At 45.4% G+C, this 19,809-nt stretch overlaps 1 protein-coding gene across 2 annotated transcripts in view; it reads right to left on the reverse strand.

The window, feature by feature from the left end:
* EYA2 (EYA transcriptional coactivator and phosphatase 2) overlaps nucleotides 1–19,809 on the reverse strand; it is a 273,313-nt gene that overhangs the window by 81,947 nt on the left and 171,557 nt on the right. For both annotated transcript variants that reach the window (XM_045082132.1, XM_013053222.2), the window contains 2 exons: nucleotides 10,111–10,253; nucleotides 3,655–3,738 (listed from right to left, as the gene is read on the reverse strand). In XM_045082132.1, coding sequence (XP_044938067.1) covers nucleotides 3,655–3,738; nucleotides 10,111–10,253 — 227 coding nt within the window. The remainder of the gene's footprint in view (nucleotides 1–3,654; nucleotides 3,739–10,110; nucleotides 10,254–19,809) is intronic.

Below are 19,809 nucleotides of genomic sequence, written 5' to 3' on the forward strand. Positions count from 1 at the left end.
TCTCTTTTTCCTGTTCCCCCTTCCCACTGACTGGAACATACACATGGGGGCGAGCTAGGTTTTGTCTTGCCAGCGAGGGTGATGTTCTGGGATGGCAGAGGACAAGTAGGGCCTCGGTGCCTTGTGCTGTGTAGCAGCCCTACCAGCTTGAGCTGCAGACACCTGCACTGTTATGAGCAAGAAATAAATGGTCTTGTATAAGCCATGGTTATTTTGGGTCTCTCTTGGGGTGCTTGGCTTTTGCAAATTAAAAAAGAAAAAACCCACCTCATTCCTCGCCTAGGGGAGAGCTGGAGGAGGGAGTGGTGAGTTCTAGAACTAGAGTGAATATGGCACAGGGGACTTGGATGCTCCAGGGATTCTCATCTCAGTTTTCCCTGGGCCTGCTGGGGGCTCCCGGGGAGGCAAGCGAGCCTGAAATATGACTCTTATTCTCTCCTGGGTGATCTCACTCTCTCTGGGCCTCAGTTTCTCCTTCTGTACTATGGAGACTATCTGGGCAGGGTGATCTCCTAGGTCCTTCCAACTGTGACCTTCTATGGTTCTGAAATTCCAGGACAGTTGGAACTCACATGCCAGTGGGGCCAGGATGCTCCCATAAGTGGGTTAAACAGGCCAAGTGGGGGCTGTGGTTGGGCTGCAGAGTGGACCCCCCCCCACCGCTGAGGCCAGTCACTACTCAGCTCCCGTTGATTGCTGCCACATGAGAATGTAGGATTGCCAGATTTTCTAATTTTTCAAGAAGAGCTAGAGATCTGGATTGTTTTGGTCTCTGCAATCTCCTGATTTTTAAATGTTGGCGACAAATTCACATTTTTTCAAACACTCTAGGGGCCAAACAAAAATGTCTGCAGGCTGAATTTGGTCGTTGGCCACCAGCTAGGCATTTTTTGTTTTGATACTATTTCCCTTCCTTCCTTCCTTCAACAAATATTTATTTGAAGCCTTCTAAGTGGGGGGTACTGTTCTATGCACTGGGAATAAAGCAATGAACAAAACAGGGCAAAAAATGTGCCTGTCATCATGTAGCTTTCATTCCAGCGGATCGTCCTGACTTACTCATGCAACAAATATTTATTGAGCAATTCTGGCCCAGGCACCGTTTGGCTGGGTAGGTAAAAAAGTGTTCACAGCCCCTGCCCTCATGGTACGTATAGCCTAGAAGGGAGATTGACGGTGAGTGCATAATAGAGATGAAAAACACAGTAATAGCGAGAGTTGCAATTTAGATAAAGGGGGAGTGGTTAGCTAAGTACTCTCGAAGGAAGCTACATTTATTTATTTTTTAAAATATTTTATTTATTTATTTGACAGTGAGAGATCACAAGTAGGCAGAGAGGCGGGCAGAGAGAGAGGAAGGGAAGCAGGCTATCTGCTGAGCAGAAAGCCCGATGTGGGGCTTGATCCCAGGACCCTGAGATCATGACCTGAACCGAAGGCAGCGGCTTAACCCACTGAGCCACCCAGGCGCCCCAGGAAGCTACATTTAAAATGGGAACTGAAAGTAAGATTTCATCTAGTAAAAGAACATGCTAGAACATTCTAGATTACAGCAGAGGCTTCCGGTGTGCCTGTTTCCCATATCCCCTCAGCTGTGTCCGTTTCTGTACACACAGAGGCTTTCGGTTGTGAGTGCTGTGCTCTGTGGCATTCTTGGGGCAGGCCAGACGTGCAGGGAGGTAACAATCCAGCAGAAGCCCTCAGCCTATGATGGAATAGATATCCCAGCAACCTCACTGGTTGGTGGTCCGCTCAGAGGTGTGTCCTACAGAATCTCCCCCAGGCCCCAGGGACCTGCAGTGGTTAACTCTTTGTGCAACGTGTATTGGCCACCTCCCCTCCCCCGTCTCACTTTCCCACTCTACACCTGGTGCGTCCTGGGAGAAACCCAACAGAGATGCGAGAGAATGAGGCCAGCTTTGAGGACAGAAAGTAATTTAGGATGAGTAGCGGGAAACGGGGCTGCAGAGGGGGGCAGGAGTTAGCCCATGAAGGGCCTTGGGAGGCTGGGATTAGCGTTTGTCCACGGGGAAGCCAGTGACCATTTTCCAGCAGGGAAGTGACATGACTCCCCTGGGCCTGGGCTGTGGGACGAGCCCTCTGTAGGCAGCTGTAAAGGGCAAGGTCCGCAGCGGGCGGTGGAGCTGATTGGGTTAGGGTTGGAGAGAGGATCACCTGGTGTGGGCTCAGAAAGGCTCTCTGGGCTTTGTCCCTGTCTTGAGGATGCTCAAAGTTCGGTTTCAGGAATGGTGGTGACACAGACACAAAGACCATCCCTGAGATAACACAGCCTTACACAATCCCTGAGAGCCCAGCTGTTGCACGCAGCTGTAGGACCTCAGAGTGGGCTACTTCTAAAGGTAAGAAGGGGGAAGGTATGCTTTTTAGGGGGTGGGGGCTTTACCGGGGTGGTTAGAAAAGCCCTGACACCCAGACTAGCAGGTAACTCGCTACTGCAGCCCCTTTGGGATGGCCCCACTTTTTGCAATGCCTGCCAAGTCCACTCTGGTCTTTTTCGCAGCTCTGGACTCTGCTATCCTTTACCAAAGCTGTGCTCCGTCCAAGATTGCACGCCGGATTTCCCGCAGGCACTGCTAGACATATTAACGGTGTCCCTACGTGGCAAGAGATTTCTGCACCACCGACACCATTTTTATATTCTCTACAACATAATGGCAGATGATAAATCTATCTTGCTAATTACACATCCAGCTTGTTATAACCCCCATAAAAAACACGAGCAGCTGGAAAAGCCATGAGGTGATGTCAAATCATATTTCTGGTCTCTAAACAGAAACAGAAATATTTTCCAGGCGCTGGTGGGTCTCATGGTTCCTACCCATGCGTGGAAGCAGCTGCCAACAGGTCGCTCGCCTCAGAGATGACAGCTTGCCTGTTCTCTAAAGCTCTGCCTCGCCACCCCCACCTGTCTCCCCAAAGAGACGGCCCCCACATGTGGTTTGCTGGGAAGCCAGTGGGGAGAATGCAGAGAACCGGCAGGCTGTGGGTGTGAGCAGCTGGGTTCACTTTTGCATTATGAAGGTGGTTTCAATGATTCTTCCATTCACCACCGCTCAGCCGATAACATTTGCCCCAAATCCTAACTGCAGGGTTCCCTGTCATACTTTGTCCACGATACGTTTGCAAAGCTGTTGTAGAGGTCCACTCTGGAACAGACAAGATGCCTCCCCCTCGTCTCAGAAAAACGGAAGGAAAATGGAATTCATCTGCCGGAGACACTAAGATAAACAACAGGGAACTAGAAAAATACTTTACTTCGTTTTTTAAGCTAAGATTACTGTTTTTGGCTGCCATGGATCCTCATGCTCTTAGGAGGGAGACAGCCGAAGACTGAACTTATATCCCATCAAGTGAACAGTGAACACTTCATGTGTTGGAAGGAAGGCTTGGGGGACGACAGAAGGGGAATCTAATTAAATTTTCACATGGTGAGGGAACATTCCATAGGAGCACTCAAACCCAGACTGACCTAGAGGGGAGCTTTTGTTGGAGAAGCCGCCTCATAAACTGCCCCCACAATTCCCAGGACAAACCAGCTGGACAGACCGTCATGTTGAAAAAAAAAAAAAAAAACCCCAGAAAACAACAACAAAAAAGAGACAGAGAGAGAGAAGAGACAAAATGGATTCTTACCTTCCCATATCTGGACGCGAAAGTCCCGGTGAGTAAGGAGTGAAAAATAATTATCGTCTCATCCAAATCCCACACGAACACACGCTGTGATGAAAGAAAGGAAGAGACTGGAGACAAATGGACTCGCTTGCTTCTGACTTAATGTCTGCAGAAATTAATTCCCCGGGAGGAGAAAGAAATCTTGAAAAACATTATCTTTAAGTTATAAAACATGTGACTCACTGATGTGTCACTGGGTCCCCATCCAACCTTAGCCATGTAAAGTGTATTCTGATGGCCAATTTTGGGCTCCTATCAACCCAGAGATGCCAGAACCAAGAAGCCTGTTCTTGCCTTCCACATAAAAGCTCAAAAATGGAGGAGCTCAGGCCAAAAACAACAATAAAAATCATATAACTCATTTGAAAGAATGAAGCACTACCTTTTTGCATTCACGGCTCACCGTAAGCCCAACTACTTCTCAATACTCCTGTTTTTTAGTAATTCTGGTGTTTACCTCTGTAACATATTTGTGCCTTTTTTTGCTTACCAGTTTGCCAACTTTAGATAATAGTTTTTGACTGAGCAATGCAAAAGATGAGAGTTTAGCTCATTTCTCTAGGACTTTACATTTTTCCCATAAGTGAGCCCCGCTAGTTCTGAGACCATCCACTCTGGACACTCTCCCCAGCTGAAACAGTGAGTCCGCCATGGAAGACTCTGGCTGTTGGTGTCCCCAGCCCCTCCGCAACCTCCTCCTCACTCTCATCTGAGCAGCGTTAGCCTTCCTTTCCCTCCACCAAAGTGGACAGACCACATTTCCTTCCAGGGCTGTACTTCAATCTTCTGTGCTCAGTCTAGATGTTGGCTTTCAAAGTTAGTGACCAGTAATGATCACCCACATCTTGTGATTATGTTTCACTGCAGAGGCAAGGAAACTGCTGGGATTTTGCTTCCTTCTCTGAGTGTCCAGTGTCCTAACCCCCGAGTCACTTTCAGTGCTCCTTCTCAATTAAAATCATGCCATATCCTGGTTTGTTCACATAGGAGCCATGCCTGTCTGGAATAACATTTTGTTTTTGCAGGAGTTTATTAATTGATTTAATTCTTTTCTTGTTTCCAAGGATGTGGCTTTATTAGAATCTTTAATTTGGTCACACCCTCCATATCAAAGATGTTCCTCCTCAGTGACAGAATGTTCCAGTGTAGACTGGATCATCTTCAGGCTTGCTGCAGAGCTCGTAGCATCTTGAGATGTCCTTTTACTTTTTACTGCATTTCCAGATGAGATCCTCTATTTCCTGGATCCTAAGGCTCTCTCTTAGTCTTATCTTTCTTTCTTTTTTTTTAAAAAAGATTTTATTTATTTGAGAGAGAGCAAGGGAGCACAGGCGTGAGGGGGGAAGGAGTGCAAGTGGGGAGGAGCAGAACAGGAGGGAGAGGGACAAGCAAACCGCGCTGAGTATAGAGCCCATCTTGGGGCTCGATCCCAGGCACACGAGATCATGACCTGAGCTGAAACCAAGGGTTGGATGCTTAACCAACTGAACCATCTGTATAGAGCCCATCTTGGGGCTCGATTCCAGGCACACAAGATCATGACCTGAGCCGAAACCAAGGGTTGGATGCTTAACCAACTGAACCATCTAGTTCCCCTCTCTCTTGCTTTTCTTCTTTGTTTTACCTGAGTACATCCTTAAGCTGTTTCTTCTGAAAGGGTGCTTAGAAAGTAGAATTCCTACATTTCTGATCTATTTTGATTTTCCTCTGTGGTACCTCTGGGTACAGAATTCCAATTGGAAAATAATGCCTTCTAGATGTTGGAAAGCATTCCTCCATTAGCTTGATGCTCAGTGTGACTGGTGAGAAGTGTGATGTCTCACTGATCTTCAGTCCTATGTAGGTTTTCCTTTTTTTCCCCTTTTGGACACTTTAGGATCTTTATATCTGCAGACCTGAAGTTCCATGAGGATAGACCCAGGTGTGGTCTTTTGGCATTCATACTGTTCAGCACCTAGCATTTTCAATCTTATTTTTTAAAATGATTTCTTCCCACCTTTTCCACTGTTTCCTCTTGCTGGAATTCCCAACAGTCAAATTAGACTTTTTTGATGGATAAGACTCATACTCAAAAAAATATATTCTCTATAATTTTGTCTTTTTGATCTGTGTTCTGGGAAGTTTCTTAAACATTTCCTCCCAACCCTTCCATTAAACTTCTGATTCTGTCATTTTAAAAATTTCCAGTGACTCTTACTTTGTCTCTGAGTTATTTTCTTCCCAAGAGCCTCCATTTCTTATTTTATGGATGCAAGAGCTCCTTTGGATCCTTATAAGAAAACCAATCAGAATTTTCCTACATTCCTGTTTCTTAAATTACCTTTCACTTGTCCTCTACCTTATCCTGGCCTTATTTTTCATTGTTGGTTTTCCTGGTGATCAGTATGTTTAAGAGCATGGGGCCTGACTGATTGTATGTGTAGCTGGTGTTGGGGGCAGAGGCCAAGGTCATGTACTCAGTCTGCCATCTTGAATGGGCCATCCTGGAAACTTCTCTGGAGGTGAACGGCTGTACTTATACACTGCCCTTTGCCATGCTTTTAACAGTAAAGGGAAGGGTGGTCTGTAGGAGGAAAAGGTCAGTTAGTGCAGGGGTCTTCAAAGCAATCAGAAGAGCTGAGTATTATTTCATGACTTTTTGGGTCCAGTTATAGTTATGGGTGTGTATGGGCTGGGTCACGGTAGTAAGTGTAGTTCTTATTAAGGGTCATGGTAAAAAAAAGAAAAAGTTTTTTAAGAAAGGCTTCTGGGTTTCAGTATGCTAAGTCCTAATTTATTTGAACTAACTCAGTTGGATCAGTGAAACTGAGAAACTAAAAAAATCAGTCAATATGTTCAAACTGGATGCAGATTCCACTCAGTGATGTACTACATTCCCTCAGAAAAACCTTTGTCTCCCTCCCCTGCCCTAGATCTGCTGTGGGTAGGTTCCTGGTAGCTATTCTGCAGGCGACCCTACTCCTTAGCCCACCGTGGTCTGGGCCAGGGAAAGCCCTTAATCCCAACGGAGTCAGAGGTCTTTCCTTGGAAACTTGAAATCGGAACCTGGAAAGCCATTCCTCATCTTTGAGGGGCTGTTGGCAGACACATGCTCTGAAGGATGGGGGGGGGCAGTCTCCAGGGAAGAGAGGGAAGGCAGATGGAAAGACCACCCCACACACTTCCAGGACCTGGTTTCAGTCAGAGGCAGAGCGAGGTTGGAGGAGGGTGGAGCCCAGGAATGAGGGTGCGCCTGCGCTGAAAAGATACCATGGTTGGTCGGGGATTCTGGCACCTTCGCTGTGCCGTGTGGGGAGAGAAAGGGTAAACACACTTCCTTGCCCTGTGTACCTCCTGGTTCCAGGATCTTGCTGACACTCCCCTGTCCCCTGCCCTGGGGTTCTACGAGAATCTCGGTATCCCTAAAATAACTTCTGCTTTTTCACTTAAGCTAGCTCAAGTTGGTTTCTGGCACCTGTAGTCAAGGGATTGTAACTAATCTACAGTCAGAATTTCTCTCCTTTCCACTTTCTGCATAACTTCTCTCTCATGGGCTTCCGTCATTAGCAACACGGCCAAAGACTTAGGAGGTGCGACCGGGGCAAACCCTCCACGCAGACATTAAGCACGGAAGTGAAACACAGCTCGCACCTTTTCAACTGTTCTTGCCCAGTGGTTCTTTCCTCTGGAATCCAGAAGCAGAGGTTTCCAGAACGATAGAGCCCCGCAATCCCAGACTTCCATGCACTCCTGCAGCCTTCTCAGTTCAGCGGAAAATGTCTGTCTATCCCCACCCCTACCAAGAGCAGGAGCCACATTAAGTGACTGAATAATGAAAAAAAAAAGGCATTAATGTATGTGCTGCTCTTGGTGATTTCCTTAGATCTGCCACTCGAAGCTGCAGGAAATCCTCAGGAGCAGAGGAGGCAGAAAAAACAAAGACAACCTGAGGCAAACGAATTTTCTTCTAGCCTTTTGCAAAGACCTAATCCTGCTGAGGGGATGGTGTAAAGTCTTCTTGGTGTTGGAAGGAGAGGCCTTCAAGAATTAGAGGAAAAGTGAGAACAAATCCCTTGGCCTGAGAGCCATCCCACGAGCAGTGGGGACGCTGGCTCTGTGGCAGGTCCCCAGGGAGGCAGGCTCTCAGCGAGGATGGCTGCTGGTCTACCTCAGGAGGCTGACCAAGGGAAGGAGACGAGCACGGTGTTCAAAATATTTAACACCTTCTGGGAAAGCTGGAACAGACACTGGCCATAAACAAGCACTTAAAAACCCTGCCAGTGAATACTGGCTAACTAGTACAGCTCTACCAATGAACACCGGCTAAGTAGTACAGCTCTCCCAGTGAACATCGGCTAACTAGTACAGCTCTACTAGTGAACACGGGCTAAGTCTCAAAAGCCCTGGGGCTGGCATTTGTTGTTGGGTGCCCAGCATCCATCCCTGCCCGATAGGAGCACTCTGGTTTTCTTTTCCCGTTCTGAGCTGTCTCGGTGGATCTGTCAAGCAAGGGCAAGCCTGAGCCAGGCCAGAGCGCTGCTGTCTCCTTGGCGTTGGACACTGAGTCGAGCGGAGCTAGCATCTCACACTTACTCTCCGGTGGGGGCAGCTTCCTCGAGGTTCCCGAGATCGCTCAGCACGGCCTCTGCTACTGTTCTTTCTAGCTTTGGTTTGATGACTTTCTCTCCATGTTGCTTCCTTTCTGTAGATTCCGTTTTCTTAAGCAACCAGAACTGGTTTCTGTTGCTTGCAACTGAAGGATTGTATCTCATCCTCCAAGGTTCCCATTTTCAACAAGGATTTCTACGCCCAGCATATGGCACAGAAACCCAGAAGTCCAGACCCTGGCTGGACTCTTCTTGACCACAGTGGGTACTGACAGTGAGGAAGGGAGCAGCCACCATCCCAGTCCTGGACACGAGAGGCTCTGTGTCTTGTGAGACCACTTGAGCCCTGAGATTCTCATATAATTCTGGGGGCAAGAGACCCCAATAATTGAGGTGGGGTTTCTTTCTATATTTCTTCTTCTTCTTCTTCTTTTTAAAGATTTTATTTACTTATTTGACAGACAGAGATCACAAGTAGGCAGAGAGGCAGGCAGAGAGAGAGAGGAGGAAGCAGGCTCTCCTCTGAGCAGAGATCCCGATGCGAGGCTCAATCCCAGGACCCTAGGACCTGAGCCGAAGGCAGAGGCTTTAACTCACTGAGCCACCCAGGCACCCAAGGTGTGGTTTCTTAACCACCCTGATGGGATGGGGACTCAGAGTCAACATTACATCAACTTTAATTAAAGAGATGATGAAAATGACATTTCTTAGCACATGTGAGTTTGTGCGGGGCTATGAACACAGATGGGATACGCCTTTGGATCTCTTGGCACGGACCCAGACTTTGCCGATACTGCCCATATAACCATAGCGCACTCAAGCCAACAGATGTGCCCTCCTGTATTTCTGCCTTTGGTGAAGATGTATGAACTCACGAAGATGCCCATTTTTCCTCCCTAGATGTCGATTGGTTGCTTCGGTCTGTTTTCCGGAGCATCCGTTTTGCCTCTGTCCCCACTAGTAACCATCCCCCTTCTCTCACGCATGTGGTTCTTTTTTGTTTGGGAAAATGCCAGTGCTTGACCAATAATTCCACACTTGCTTTATTACAATAAAGATCGGCACATCCCTCAGACCAGCCGCTCTCAGCCTGGGCTGCGCGATGGAAATCCCTTGGGGAGTTTTAAAATGCTGATGCCTTTGTCCCTTCCTCAAGGAACTGGGTTTCACTGATCTGGGGTGCAGCTTGAGAATGAAGGCTCTCAGTGCTCCCCAGGAGATTCGAAGGTGCAGCTCAGGTTGTGAGCTAGTGCCCAAGAACTCCCTCGAAATGTGTATTTAATTAGGGGGCCTGAGTACCTGCAATTGAAAAAGCATCCCAGGTGATACTCATAGGTAGCCAGGGTTAGGAACCCTCCAACCCAGCTGGGAAAGCCCACTGCCCACTGGTGTCTTTACCAGGGCCTCTCAAAGTGTGGTCCTCAACCCTGCGGCATCAGCATGTTCTGGGAACTTGGTGGAAATGCAGTTCTCAGCACCCCACCCAGCCCCTGAATCTATCAAATTGGAAACTCTGGGTTGGGGCCCAGCCCTCTGGGTTTTCACGGGCCTCAGGTGAATCTGCTACCGCCTATGCTTGAGAACCGGTGTTTTACTTTCTTTGCTATCTCCAGGGTCACTCTCCCTAGCCTGGTCTGTCAACAGTGCTTCCCATGGCCAACAGAATTCTCTCCCTTCCCATCAAGCATCCCTTCCTCTGCTATGGAGCTTTGTGGACACAAAGGGCCATTCTCCCCTGTGTGCGTGGACAGAACTTGCCCCCCCCCCCACTCCTGTTCTGGCCACAGGTGGAGATTACACTCCCCAAGCCCGAGAGGCAGTCTGGAGTTACCTCGATCTCACTGTCCCCTGCTGGGGAGGGGTCGCTGCTCCGCTTGGAGCGGCCTCGGAGCTTCCCGTCGGAGGCCCGGGGCGGCCGGTCCACGTCTCCCTCTTTCGCCGGCGTGGAGGGTCCGTTGTGCGTGTTATATTCACCTGGTGCAGGAAACAGAAGTGTGGACATATCAGAAGCTCGGCTGAGTGTCTCCTCCCAGGAAAATATCTCCCGACCAGAACCAAGTCCACAGTTCTAGGCCCCAGGGGCAGCACAGAAGGCAAAGATCTCATGGGATCAGAACTGCTCTGGATGGTCCCTCCGGCTGCCTGTTCATCACCATTCCCTCCTGGAGCAAGGGCTCACTGAGCAGGCATAGTCCCAGGCCCTGCTTCTCACACACCTTAACTTCTAGAGGGAGGAGAGGGGCTTAGGCAAACAAGTGAGGATCTAAGAGACTAGGCAAGGACCAGTGTTACAAATGGGATGCGGGCGGGGAGTGCTGGGAGGTTACTAACTGCTCCGGAGCTAGTCAGGGAGGGCCTCACGGGTAAGGGGACACCTGAGGGGAGATGTAGGGCAGGGAGGGTGGGCCGCTGGGGGAGCTGTAGGGATAGGGAGCAGAGTTTTATGTTTGCAACTCGATATCCCAAAGCCTAGACAAACAGAAGGAAGAAAATCAGTATTTCAAAGGAGCAGGGCAGCAAACTTTTCTTTTCTTTTCTTTTTTTTTAAAGATTTTATTTATTATTTGACAGAGAGAGACACAGTGAGAGAGGGAACACAAGCAGGGGGAGTGGGAGAGGGAGAAGCAGACTTCCTGCTGAGCAGGGAGCCTGATGCGGGGCTCGATCCTAGGACCCTGGGATCATGACCTGAGCTGAAGGCTCAGCTTAACAACTGAGCCACCCAGGTGCCCCCAAACTTTTCTATCTTTAAGAGACACCCGGCTTGGGTGAGTGGGAGGTATACGGGGAGAATTCTCTGTGTTGCTTTCTGTGGCTTGTTCTGTTCTCTATGAAAAGCACAGGGCTGGCCCTGAGGACGCGTCAGTAAACAATCGGAACTAAGTTCTGGCCGGGCCCACATACATGTGGCGTCAGTGAGAGGGAGCAGGGCAGAACGCAGCCACCTGTGGCTTCCACTGAGCTGGAGCTTCTAGAAGGCACAGAGAGGCTGCCCTGCTCATTCCCTCAGGAAGTTGACTGATGACCCTGCTTAAGTGAGCAGTACCTTCCTGGGACCTAGGTCCCAAAGCCAGCATCTGCGCTGTGCTGTGTTTTTAAGCACGGAAGTTTGAAATACATGGCTTTTTATCAGAGTCTATTGTCTTTATTGAACTTGTGAAGTAGTATGACATTCATTGGTGTTACCCTGGACACTAATATTAGAGGCAGAAGCCAAGTCTGGGCCAGTCCCCGTCGCCAGAGTGACAGAAGCCTACGATGGCGCGGAACCACTGAGGGCACCCCATCCGGCTCTCTCATTTTACAACTGCTGGGATTAGCTCCTAAATGCATCCTGAGGACTTCATCTCTCCTTCCATAATTGCCAGTTCTTGGATCATAAGGAGGGAAATGCTTTTGTCTAAAACTACTTGGCAATGGACTGATTTTCTTCCCTACCCTGGAAGGACGATTTCCCTCCAAAACCCAAGGGACTGAACTTGGTTTATTTAATATTTCTAAAACTTCTTAGCAGACTAAGGACATAATAGGAAAAGGCTTGGTTTTGCGTTGTCAGGACTGCGGGGCCATCTCCAACTCCCCAGCATTTTCAGGACACAGCATGAGAGATTCCCAAATATCCGTCTTGCCAAGACTTTCTTCTGGACGGCGGGGAAGAGGCAGTAGAGAAATTCACAGATGTTTAAGAGTCGTAGATAAGGTTTATCCTGATTCATATGGTAGTTCTGAGGCTATGGGGGCTTAGAAAACATGTTGATCCCTTCAAAACCCAGGAAAATATTATTTAAAAAGGGAGATACACCCGGCGTCTAAGAAATGTCTACGTAAGATGTGGGGGAAGCCAATATACTGAGTCTCCTGAGGCGTCTGCATGGCTGAATGTCTGCCTTTGGCTCGGGTTCTGATCTCAGGGTCCTGGGACTGAGCCTCCCACAGGTAGGGGCTCCCTGCTCAACAGGGAGCCTGCTTCTCCCTCTCCTTCTGCCCCTCCTCCCCACCCCCTCCCACATAAGCTCTCTCTCTCTCAAATAAATAAAATCTTAAAAAAATAAAGAGTTTCCCTTCCTACCTCTGAAAGCAGCCCTTTCCCCAACTTTTTACATTCTTGAGAACGAAGTGCCAGGAGTCAAAGTTCACAGTCAGAGGTACACAGGCTAAAGCAATTTACATAAACCTTTTTTGGGCTCATTTCCCTCTTTCCCTTTCTCCCTCCTTACACTTTTACATGACTTCCAAGAGTTTCCTTGTAAACCCTCTGTGATCTCCTCCTCCAGTCCCACTCCCCACGTGACCGCTGATACACTTTCTCTCATTAGAAATTAGTTTGCTTTTTCAAGAGTTTCGTTTTTTTTTTTTTAAAAAGATTTTATTTATTTATTTGACAGACAGAGATCCCAAGTAGGCAGAGAGGCAGGCAGAGAGCCCGATGTGGGGCTCGATCCCAGGACCCTGGGATCGTGATCCGAGCCCAAGGCAGAGGCTTTAACCCACGGAGCCACCCAGGCGCCCCCAAAGTTTTTTTTTTTTTTTTTTTTAAAGATTTTATTTATTTATTTGACAGACAGAGATCACAAGTAGGCAGAGAGGCAGGCAGAGAGAGAGAGAGAGGAGGAAGCAGACTCCCTGCCGAGCAGAGTGCCCGATGCGGGACTCGATCCCAGGACCCTGAGATCATGACCTGAGCTGAAGGCAGTGGCTTAACCCACTGAGCCACCCAGGCGCCCCCAAAGTTTTTAAATAAATGGAATAAGGCAGTATGTATTCTTTTTTTGCCTGGCTTCTTCCAGCCAGAATTACTTTTTTGTGATTCAATCCGTGTTGTCACGTATATGGACAGACCACTCCTTCCTGTTGCTGAGCACGATTCTGTCTCATGGATATAGCATCCTCTGTCTGTTCACCTGTGGATGAACATTCTGATTGATTCCAGTTCTGGGACGGTATGAAGCTGCTGTGAACATTCACGCATCGATCCTGATATGCATGTAAGCCTTCTTTTCACCAGTGTGATTACAAAGGTCAGGTGGTGAGTCTATGTTTGACTTTTTAAGAGACTGCTAAATGGTTTTCCAAAGTGGTTGTACCAGAGGGTACATTTCACACTCCCACCAGAGGGGTAAGAGACTTCTAGTTTGCTCCACATCCCTGCCAACCTTTGGTATGGTCCGTCTTCGCAACTACAGTTCCTCTAAGAGGTACACATTGTGGATTTGATTTGTACTTCTCTAATAACTAATGATCAGCATCTTAATTAATGATCAGAAATTTTTTTTTCTGTCCCTATGTCTCCTGTGTCTTCTTTGGTAAAGTGTCTGCTCAAAAATTTTGCCCATTTCGCTACTGAGTTGTTAGTTTTCTTAGTCTTGGATTTTGAGAATTCCTTATATATTACATGCATGTGATGGTTAATCTTCTGTGTCAAGTTGATGGGCGGGTAAAGCATTATTTCTGGGTGCGTCACCCATTCCACTGAGGGCCCACATAGAACAAAAAGGCAGAGGAAGTGCAAATTATCTTTCTTGAGTGGAAATGTCCATCCTTGCCTGCCTCCGACATTGAAGCTCCTGGTTCTCAGGCCTTCTGACTCAGACTAAATTGCACTACCGGCTTTCCTGGTTCTCCGGCTTGCAGGAGGTGGATTATGGGACTTGCTGATCTGAGCCATTTCTTACAATAAATCTCCTCTTAATCTCTCTCTCCTGCTCTCTCTCTCTCTTACTGATTTCTGTGGAGAACTCTAATACAACATACTTTCTCAGATACATGCTTTGCAATTATTTTTTTCCCCAGACGGTGTCTTCTCTTTTCATTCTCCTAACAGTGTCTTTCAAAGAGCAACTGTTTTAAAATTTTGTGAAGCCAAGTTATATAATTTATTTTCTTTTTGGATGTTTTGGTGTCTTATATGAGAACTCTTTGCCTAGCCCAAAGTCATAAAGATTTTCTCCTGTTTTCCTTAGAAGTTTTTTGGTTTTATGTTTAGGTCTATGATCTATTCTATGTTAACTTTTTTATGTCATGTGAGATATGGACTGAAGTACAGTTTTTCCGAATATAGAGATATCTAGTTGTTCCAGAATCTTTTGTTGAGAAGACTATCCTTTCTCCACTGAATTGTCTTGAAATTTTATAAAAAATCACTTGTCTGGGGCACCTGGGTGGCTAAGTGGGTTAAGCCTCTTCCTTTGGCTTGGGTCATGATCTCAGGGTCCTGGGATCGAGCCCTGCATCGGGCTCTCTACTCAGCAGGGAGTCTCCTCCCCCACCCCACCTGCCTGCCTCTCTGCCTACTTGTGCTCTCTGTCTGTCAAATAAATAAATAAAATCTTAAAAAAAATCACTTGTCTGAATACATGTGCATTTATTTCTGCATTCTTTATTCTGGTACCTTGATCTACTTGTCTATCTTTATGCCATGATTGTCTTGTCTCCCATTTTGCCATGATTACTGTGGCTCTGTAGTAAGTCTTAAAATCAGGTTGTGTTAGCCTTCCAACTTTGTTTTTCTGTATCAGACCTACTGAGACTATTCTAAGTCCTTTGTTTTTCCCTATGAAGTTCAGAATCAGCTTGCCAATCTCTACAGAAAGAGTGGGATGTTGACAGAGACTATGTTAAATACATAGATCAATTAGTAGAGAACTGATATCTTTTTTAAAAAAGATTTTTATTATTTATTCAACAGACAGAGACATGGCGAGAGAGGTAACACAAGCAGGGGAAGTGGGAGAGGGAGAAGCAGACTTTCTGCTGAGCAGGGAGCCCAATGCAGGGCTCGATCCCAGGACCCTGGGATCATGACCTGAGCTGAAAGCAGATGCTTAATGACTGAGCGCCCCAGGCATCCCAGAGAACTGATACCTTAATAGTATTAAGTCCTCTGAGCTGTGAGCCCTTTACTTTTACTGAAGTCTTCTCTTCTTTCAGTACTGCTCTGTAGTTTTAAATGTACACCTCTTGTACATCTTTTGTTAGATTTATTCAATAGCACTGAATATGAAATGAAATAAAGTGAAATAGCATTGAAATGAAAGTATTCAATATTTTTTTTTTGGTAAAGAGTTTTATTTATTTATTTGACAGACAGAGATCACAAGTAGGCAGAGAGGCAGGCAGAGAGAGAGGAGGAAGCAGGCTCCCTGCTGAGCAGAGAGCCCGATGCGGGGCTCGATCCCAGGACTCTGGGATCATGACCTGAGCCAAAGGCAGAGGCTTTAACCCACTGAGCCACCCAGGTGTCCCAATATTTTTTGATAGTACTATAAATGGCCTTTAAAACTATCTTATTTTCAGGTTCCTGGGATGTATAGTCAATTAGGTGTCCAACTCTTGGTTTTGGCTCAGGTCATGGTCTTACAGTCTGGAGATCAACCTTCACAGACAGATACGTGCTTAGCACAGAGTTTGCTTAAGTTTCTCTCTCCCTCTGCCCCTCCCCCATGCTTTCTCTTAAATAAATAAATAACTCTTTAAAAAACAAATCTGTCCTATTTCCTATTGCTTGTTGTTACTACATAGAAATACAGTTGATTTTTATATATTCACCTAGTACCCTGAAACATTGCTAAACTCATTTTTTAGTTTTAGCTTTTTAATAAATTCTATTAATTTTCTACATATGTGACTGTATCATTTTATTTCTTTTCCCTTTATAAAGTTTTGCTTCTTTTCCAATACGGAGAACTTAATTTATTTTTCTTGCCTTATTGCACTGGCTAGAATCTCCAGTACAATGGTGACTATAATTTGTAAGAGTAGACATCTTTGTCTTGCTTCTGATCTTGGGGAGTAGCTGTAGGTTTTTTGCAGCTATCCTTTTTTGGTCATCTTGGGCTTCTATGACAAAAATGTCACAGACTGGGTGGCTTAAACAGCAAAGATTTATTTCCCAAATTTCTGGAGGCTGGGAAGTCCAAGATCAGGGCACTGGCCAATTTTATTCCTAGTCAGAATCTTCTTCCTGGTTTTCAGATGGATGCCTTCTTGTTATATCTACACATGGTGGAGAGAGAGAGAGAGATATTATCTCTCATGTCTCTTCTTATAATGACACTAACCCCATACATGAGGGCTCCACCCTCATTAGCTAGTTACTTCTCAGAGATTCCATCTCCAAATACCATCACTTCGGGGATTAGGACTTCAACATATGAATCTGAAGGGGAATACACATATTCAGTCCATAGCATGTCTTTTTCTAATAAAGTGTGCCCTTCTATTCCTAATTTGGAATTTTTATCAGGAACAGATGATGAATTTTGTTAAATGCTTTCTTTGCATCTATTTTGATTAACTTTTTTTCTTTCTAGTTAATAGTTAATTAATTATGGCAAATTATATTGATTTTCAAATTTTAAACCAACTTTGAATCTTTGGGACAAATCCCACTTGGACATAATGTATTATTCTTCTTTCATATATTGCTGGATTTTATTTGCTAACATTTTGTTTAGAAATTTTGTATCTACATTTATCAGGGATATTGGTCTATAGTTTCCTTTTTTAAAAAATTTATTTATTTGAGAGAGAGAGAGTGCATGAGACAGGGGAGGGTAAGAGGGAGAAGCAGACTCCCGGCTGAGTGGGGACCCTAATGCCGGGATTGATCCTGGGACTCCAGGCCCATGACCTGAGCTGAAGGCAGATGCTTAAATGACTGAGCCACCCACATACCACTAGTTTCCTTTTCTTATAACGTTTTTATCTAGTTTTGGCATCAGGGTCATGCTGGCAGCATAGAATGAGTTGAGAAGTATTCTTTCCTCTTCAATTTTCTTAAAAATGTTTGTAGAATTGACAGATTTTACTTAAATGTTTAGTAGTCTTAATCCGTGAGGCCATCAGGGCCTGTTGATTTCGTGGGAAGATTTCTAACAAAAAATTCAATTAATTTAATAGATGTAGGCTTATTAAAGATATAGACCTGTATAGGTCAGCTATTTCTTCTAGAGGGAGTTTTGGAAGTTTTTGTCCTATAAGGACTTTGTCCCTTTCATCTAAGTTATTAAATTTATTGGTATGATGTTGTTCACAAAACTGCATTATTGTCTTTAAATATCTGTAGGGTCTATAGTGATGCTACCACTCTCATGTTATTGGTTATTTATATCTTCTCTCTTTTTTCTGTATCAGCCTATCTAAAGTTTTATCAGCTTTATCTTCTCAAAGAATCAGCTTTTGGTTTCATTGATTTTGTCTCTCTTTTTTCTTCTTTCAGTTTTCATTGATTTCCACTCTGATCTTTGTTTCCCTTCTTCTTATTTTGACTGTAATTTGATCTTCTTTTTCTAGTTTCTTTTTTTTTTAAAGATTTTATTTATTTATCAGAGAGAGAGAGAGGGGGAGAGAGCAAGCACAGGTAGACAGAATGGCAGGCAGAGGCAGAGGGAGAAGCAGGCTCCCTGCTGAGCAAGGAGCCCGATGTGGGACTCGATCCCAGGACGCTGGGATCATGACCTGAGCCGAAGGCAGCCGCTTAACCAACTGAGCCACCCAGGCGTCCCATTCTTTTTCTAGTTTCTTAAGGGGAAAGATGAGGTGTTTGGCTTGCAATTTTTCTTCTTTTTTAACATAGGCATTTGTACTATAAATTTCCCCTTTATGTACTGTTTTTGTGACATTCTACAAATTTTTGACATATCATGTTTTAATTTTTAAATTCAGAATACTTTTACATTTTCTTTTGTTTATTTCTTTGACTCATGGTATATTAATCAGGATTCTCCCAAGAAAAGAACCAATAGGATGCATGTTTTATATATATATATATATATGTGTGTGTGTGTGTGTGTGTGTGTGTGTATAATATATTTATATATATATATTTTTAAAGATTTTATTTATTTATTTGACAGACAGAGATCACAAGTAGGCAGAGAGGCAGGCAGAGAGAGAGGAGGAAGCAGGCTCCCTGCTGAGCAGGGAACCCGATGATGTGGGGCTCGATCCCAGGATGCTGAGATCATGACCTGAGCTGAAGGCAGAGGCTTTAACCCACTGAGCCACCCAGGCACCTATATATATATATATATTATAGGAATTAGCTCATGCAATTATAGAAGTCAGGAAGTTGGGGCACCTGGGTGGCTCAGTGGGTTAAGCCTCTGCCCTCAGCTCAGGACATGGTCCCAGGGTCCTGGGATCAAGGTCCCGCATCAGGCTCTCTGCTTAGCAGGGAACCTGCTTCCCCCCCATGCCTGCCTTTCTGCCTACTTGTGATCTCTCTCTCTGTGTCAAAGAAATAAATAAAATCTTAAAAAAAAAAAAAAAGAAGTCAGGAAGTCCAACAATCTGGTGTTCACAAGCTGGAAAACCAAGAAGGCCAATGGTATAATTTAGTCTGATGCTGAAGGCCTGACAACTGGGTAGGGGGAGTCTGGAGGACCCCCGGTATAGGTCTGCAGGACCTACCGGTATAAGTCCTAGAATCCAAAGGCATGAGAATCAGGAGCTCCAAAGTCTATCCAATTATCTTTTTAGATAATCTGCATCATACTGAAAAGTCTGAAAAGAGCTCTTAAGCAACCACTACTAATTTGTTTTTTCTCTTGAGTAACATTGTATGTTCAGATTTTGCCCTCCACCTCAGCGAATTGCCCTGCAATCATCTGTAAATTGTTGGGACTTCATATAATTGTTAATGCATATCGATGCAGGCTGGGCTGGGAGCCGGGGTGGAGAAGGAATCAGGATACTGTATCCAGGCCGTGCAGAGAGGGAACACCATCTATTGGTAATGTATAAACCTCTTGGGGCTCTGGAATTTGAAACCAACCACTCAAGGAGATCCTGGAGAATTTCAAAAGTGGAGTTTTTATGGGAAATTTTCAGAGAGTGCATGCATGTGTGTGTGTGCGCGTGTGTACGCATGTGCACACGTGCTTGCTTATGTGCCCTTCGTTTATAATAGACACTGGGGAAAAGAGGCGAGAGACCTTAGTTACAGCTGACAACTATTTATGTCATTAGATTTTATTTGAACTTGTTAGACACACAGTAAAAACCATCTCAACCACTTATTGTTGAACCTTAGACCAAGGGATAAATGAAGAACAGGGGCACATAATAAAGAAAAATTTCAAGGAGATACAATGAACCTTCATGTTTGCTCTTGATGGAGAACAAAGATAACCTTTCCACATAGCCCAAAGTCTTGGGAAGTAAGTCTTGGGGATCCAGTTCCAAATTATACATAGAAGGTGGCATCCACTTAAGGATTTCCTGCTTATATCTCCTCTCTGAAGCCGGTTGGAGTGGCCCCACTCTGAAAACCAGGATGGTCAAAGATAATTTAGTACCATGACCAAGAAAAGTTTTTTAAACTTCGTACCCTTCAAAGAAAGCAATTTAGAAGTTGTTACCTAGGCACTATGAATTCATTAAATACTGTATTGAAACCACAATGATGGAAATCAATGCATAAGCCCTAAACTTCCTTAAAAACTGGTTTAAAAAGGAATCTGCATGGCTCAGTCAGTCAAGCATCTGACTCTTGATCTCAGCTCAAGTCTTGATCTCAGGGTCATGAGTT

The sequence above is a fragment of the Mustela putorius genome, unplaced genomic scaffold, assembly GCF_011764305.1.
Source record: "Mustela putorius furo isolate JIRA1106 unplaced genomic scaffold, ASM1176430v1.1 tig00000592_pilon_pilon_pilon, whole genome shotgun sequence".
In the NCBI taxonomy this organism is placed as follows: domain Eukaryota; kingdom Metazoa; phylum Chordata; class Mammalia; order Carnivora; family Mustelidae; genus Mustela; species Mustela putorius.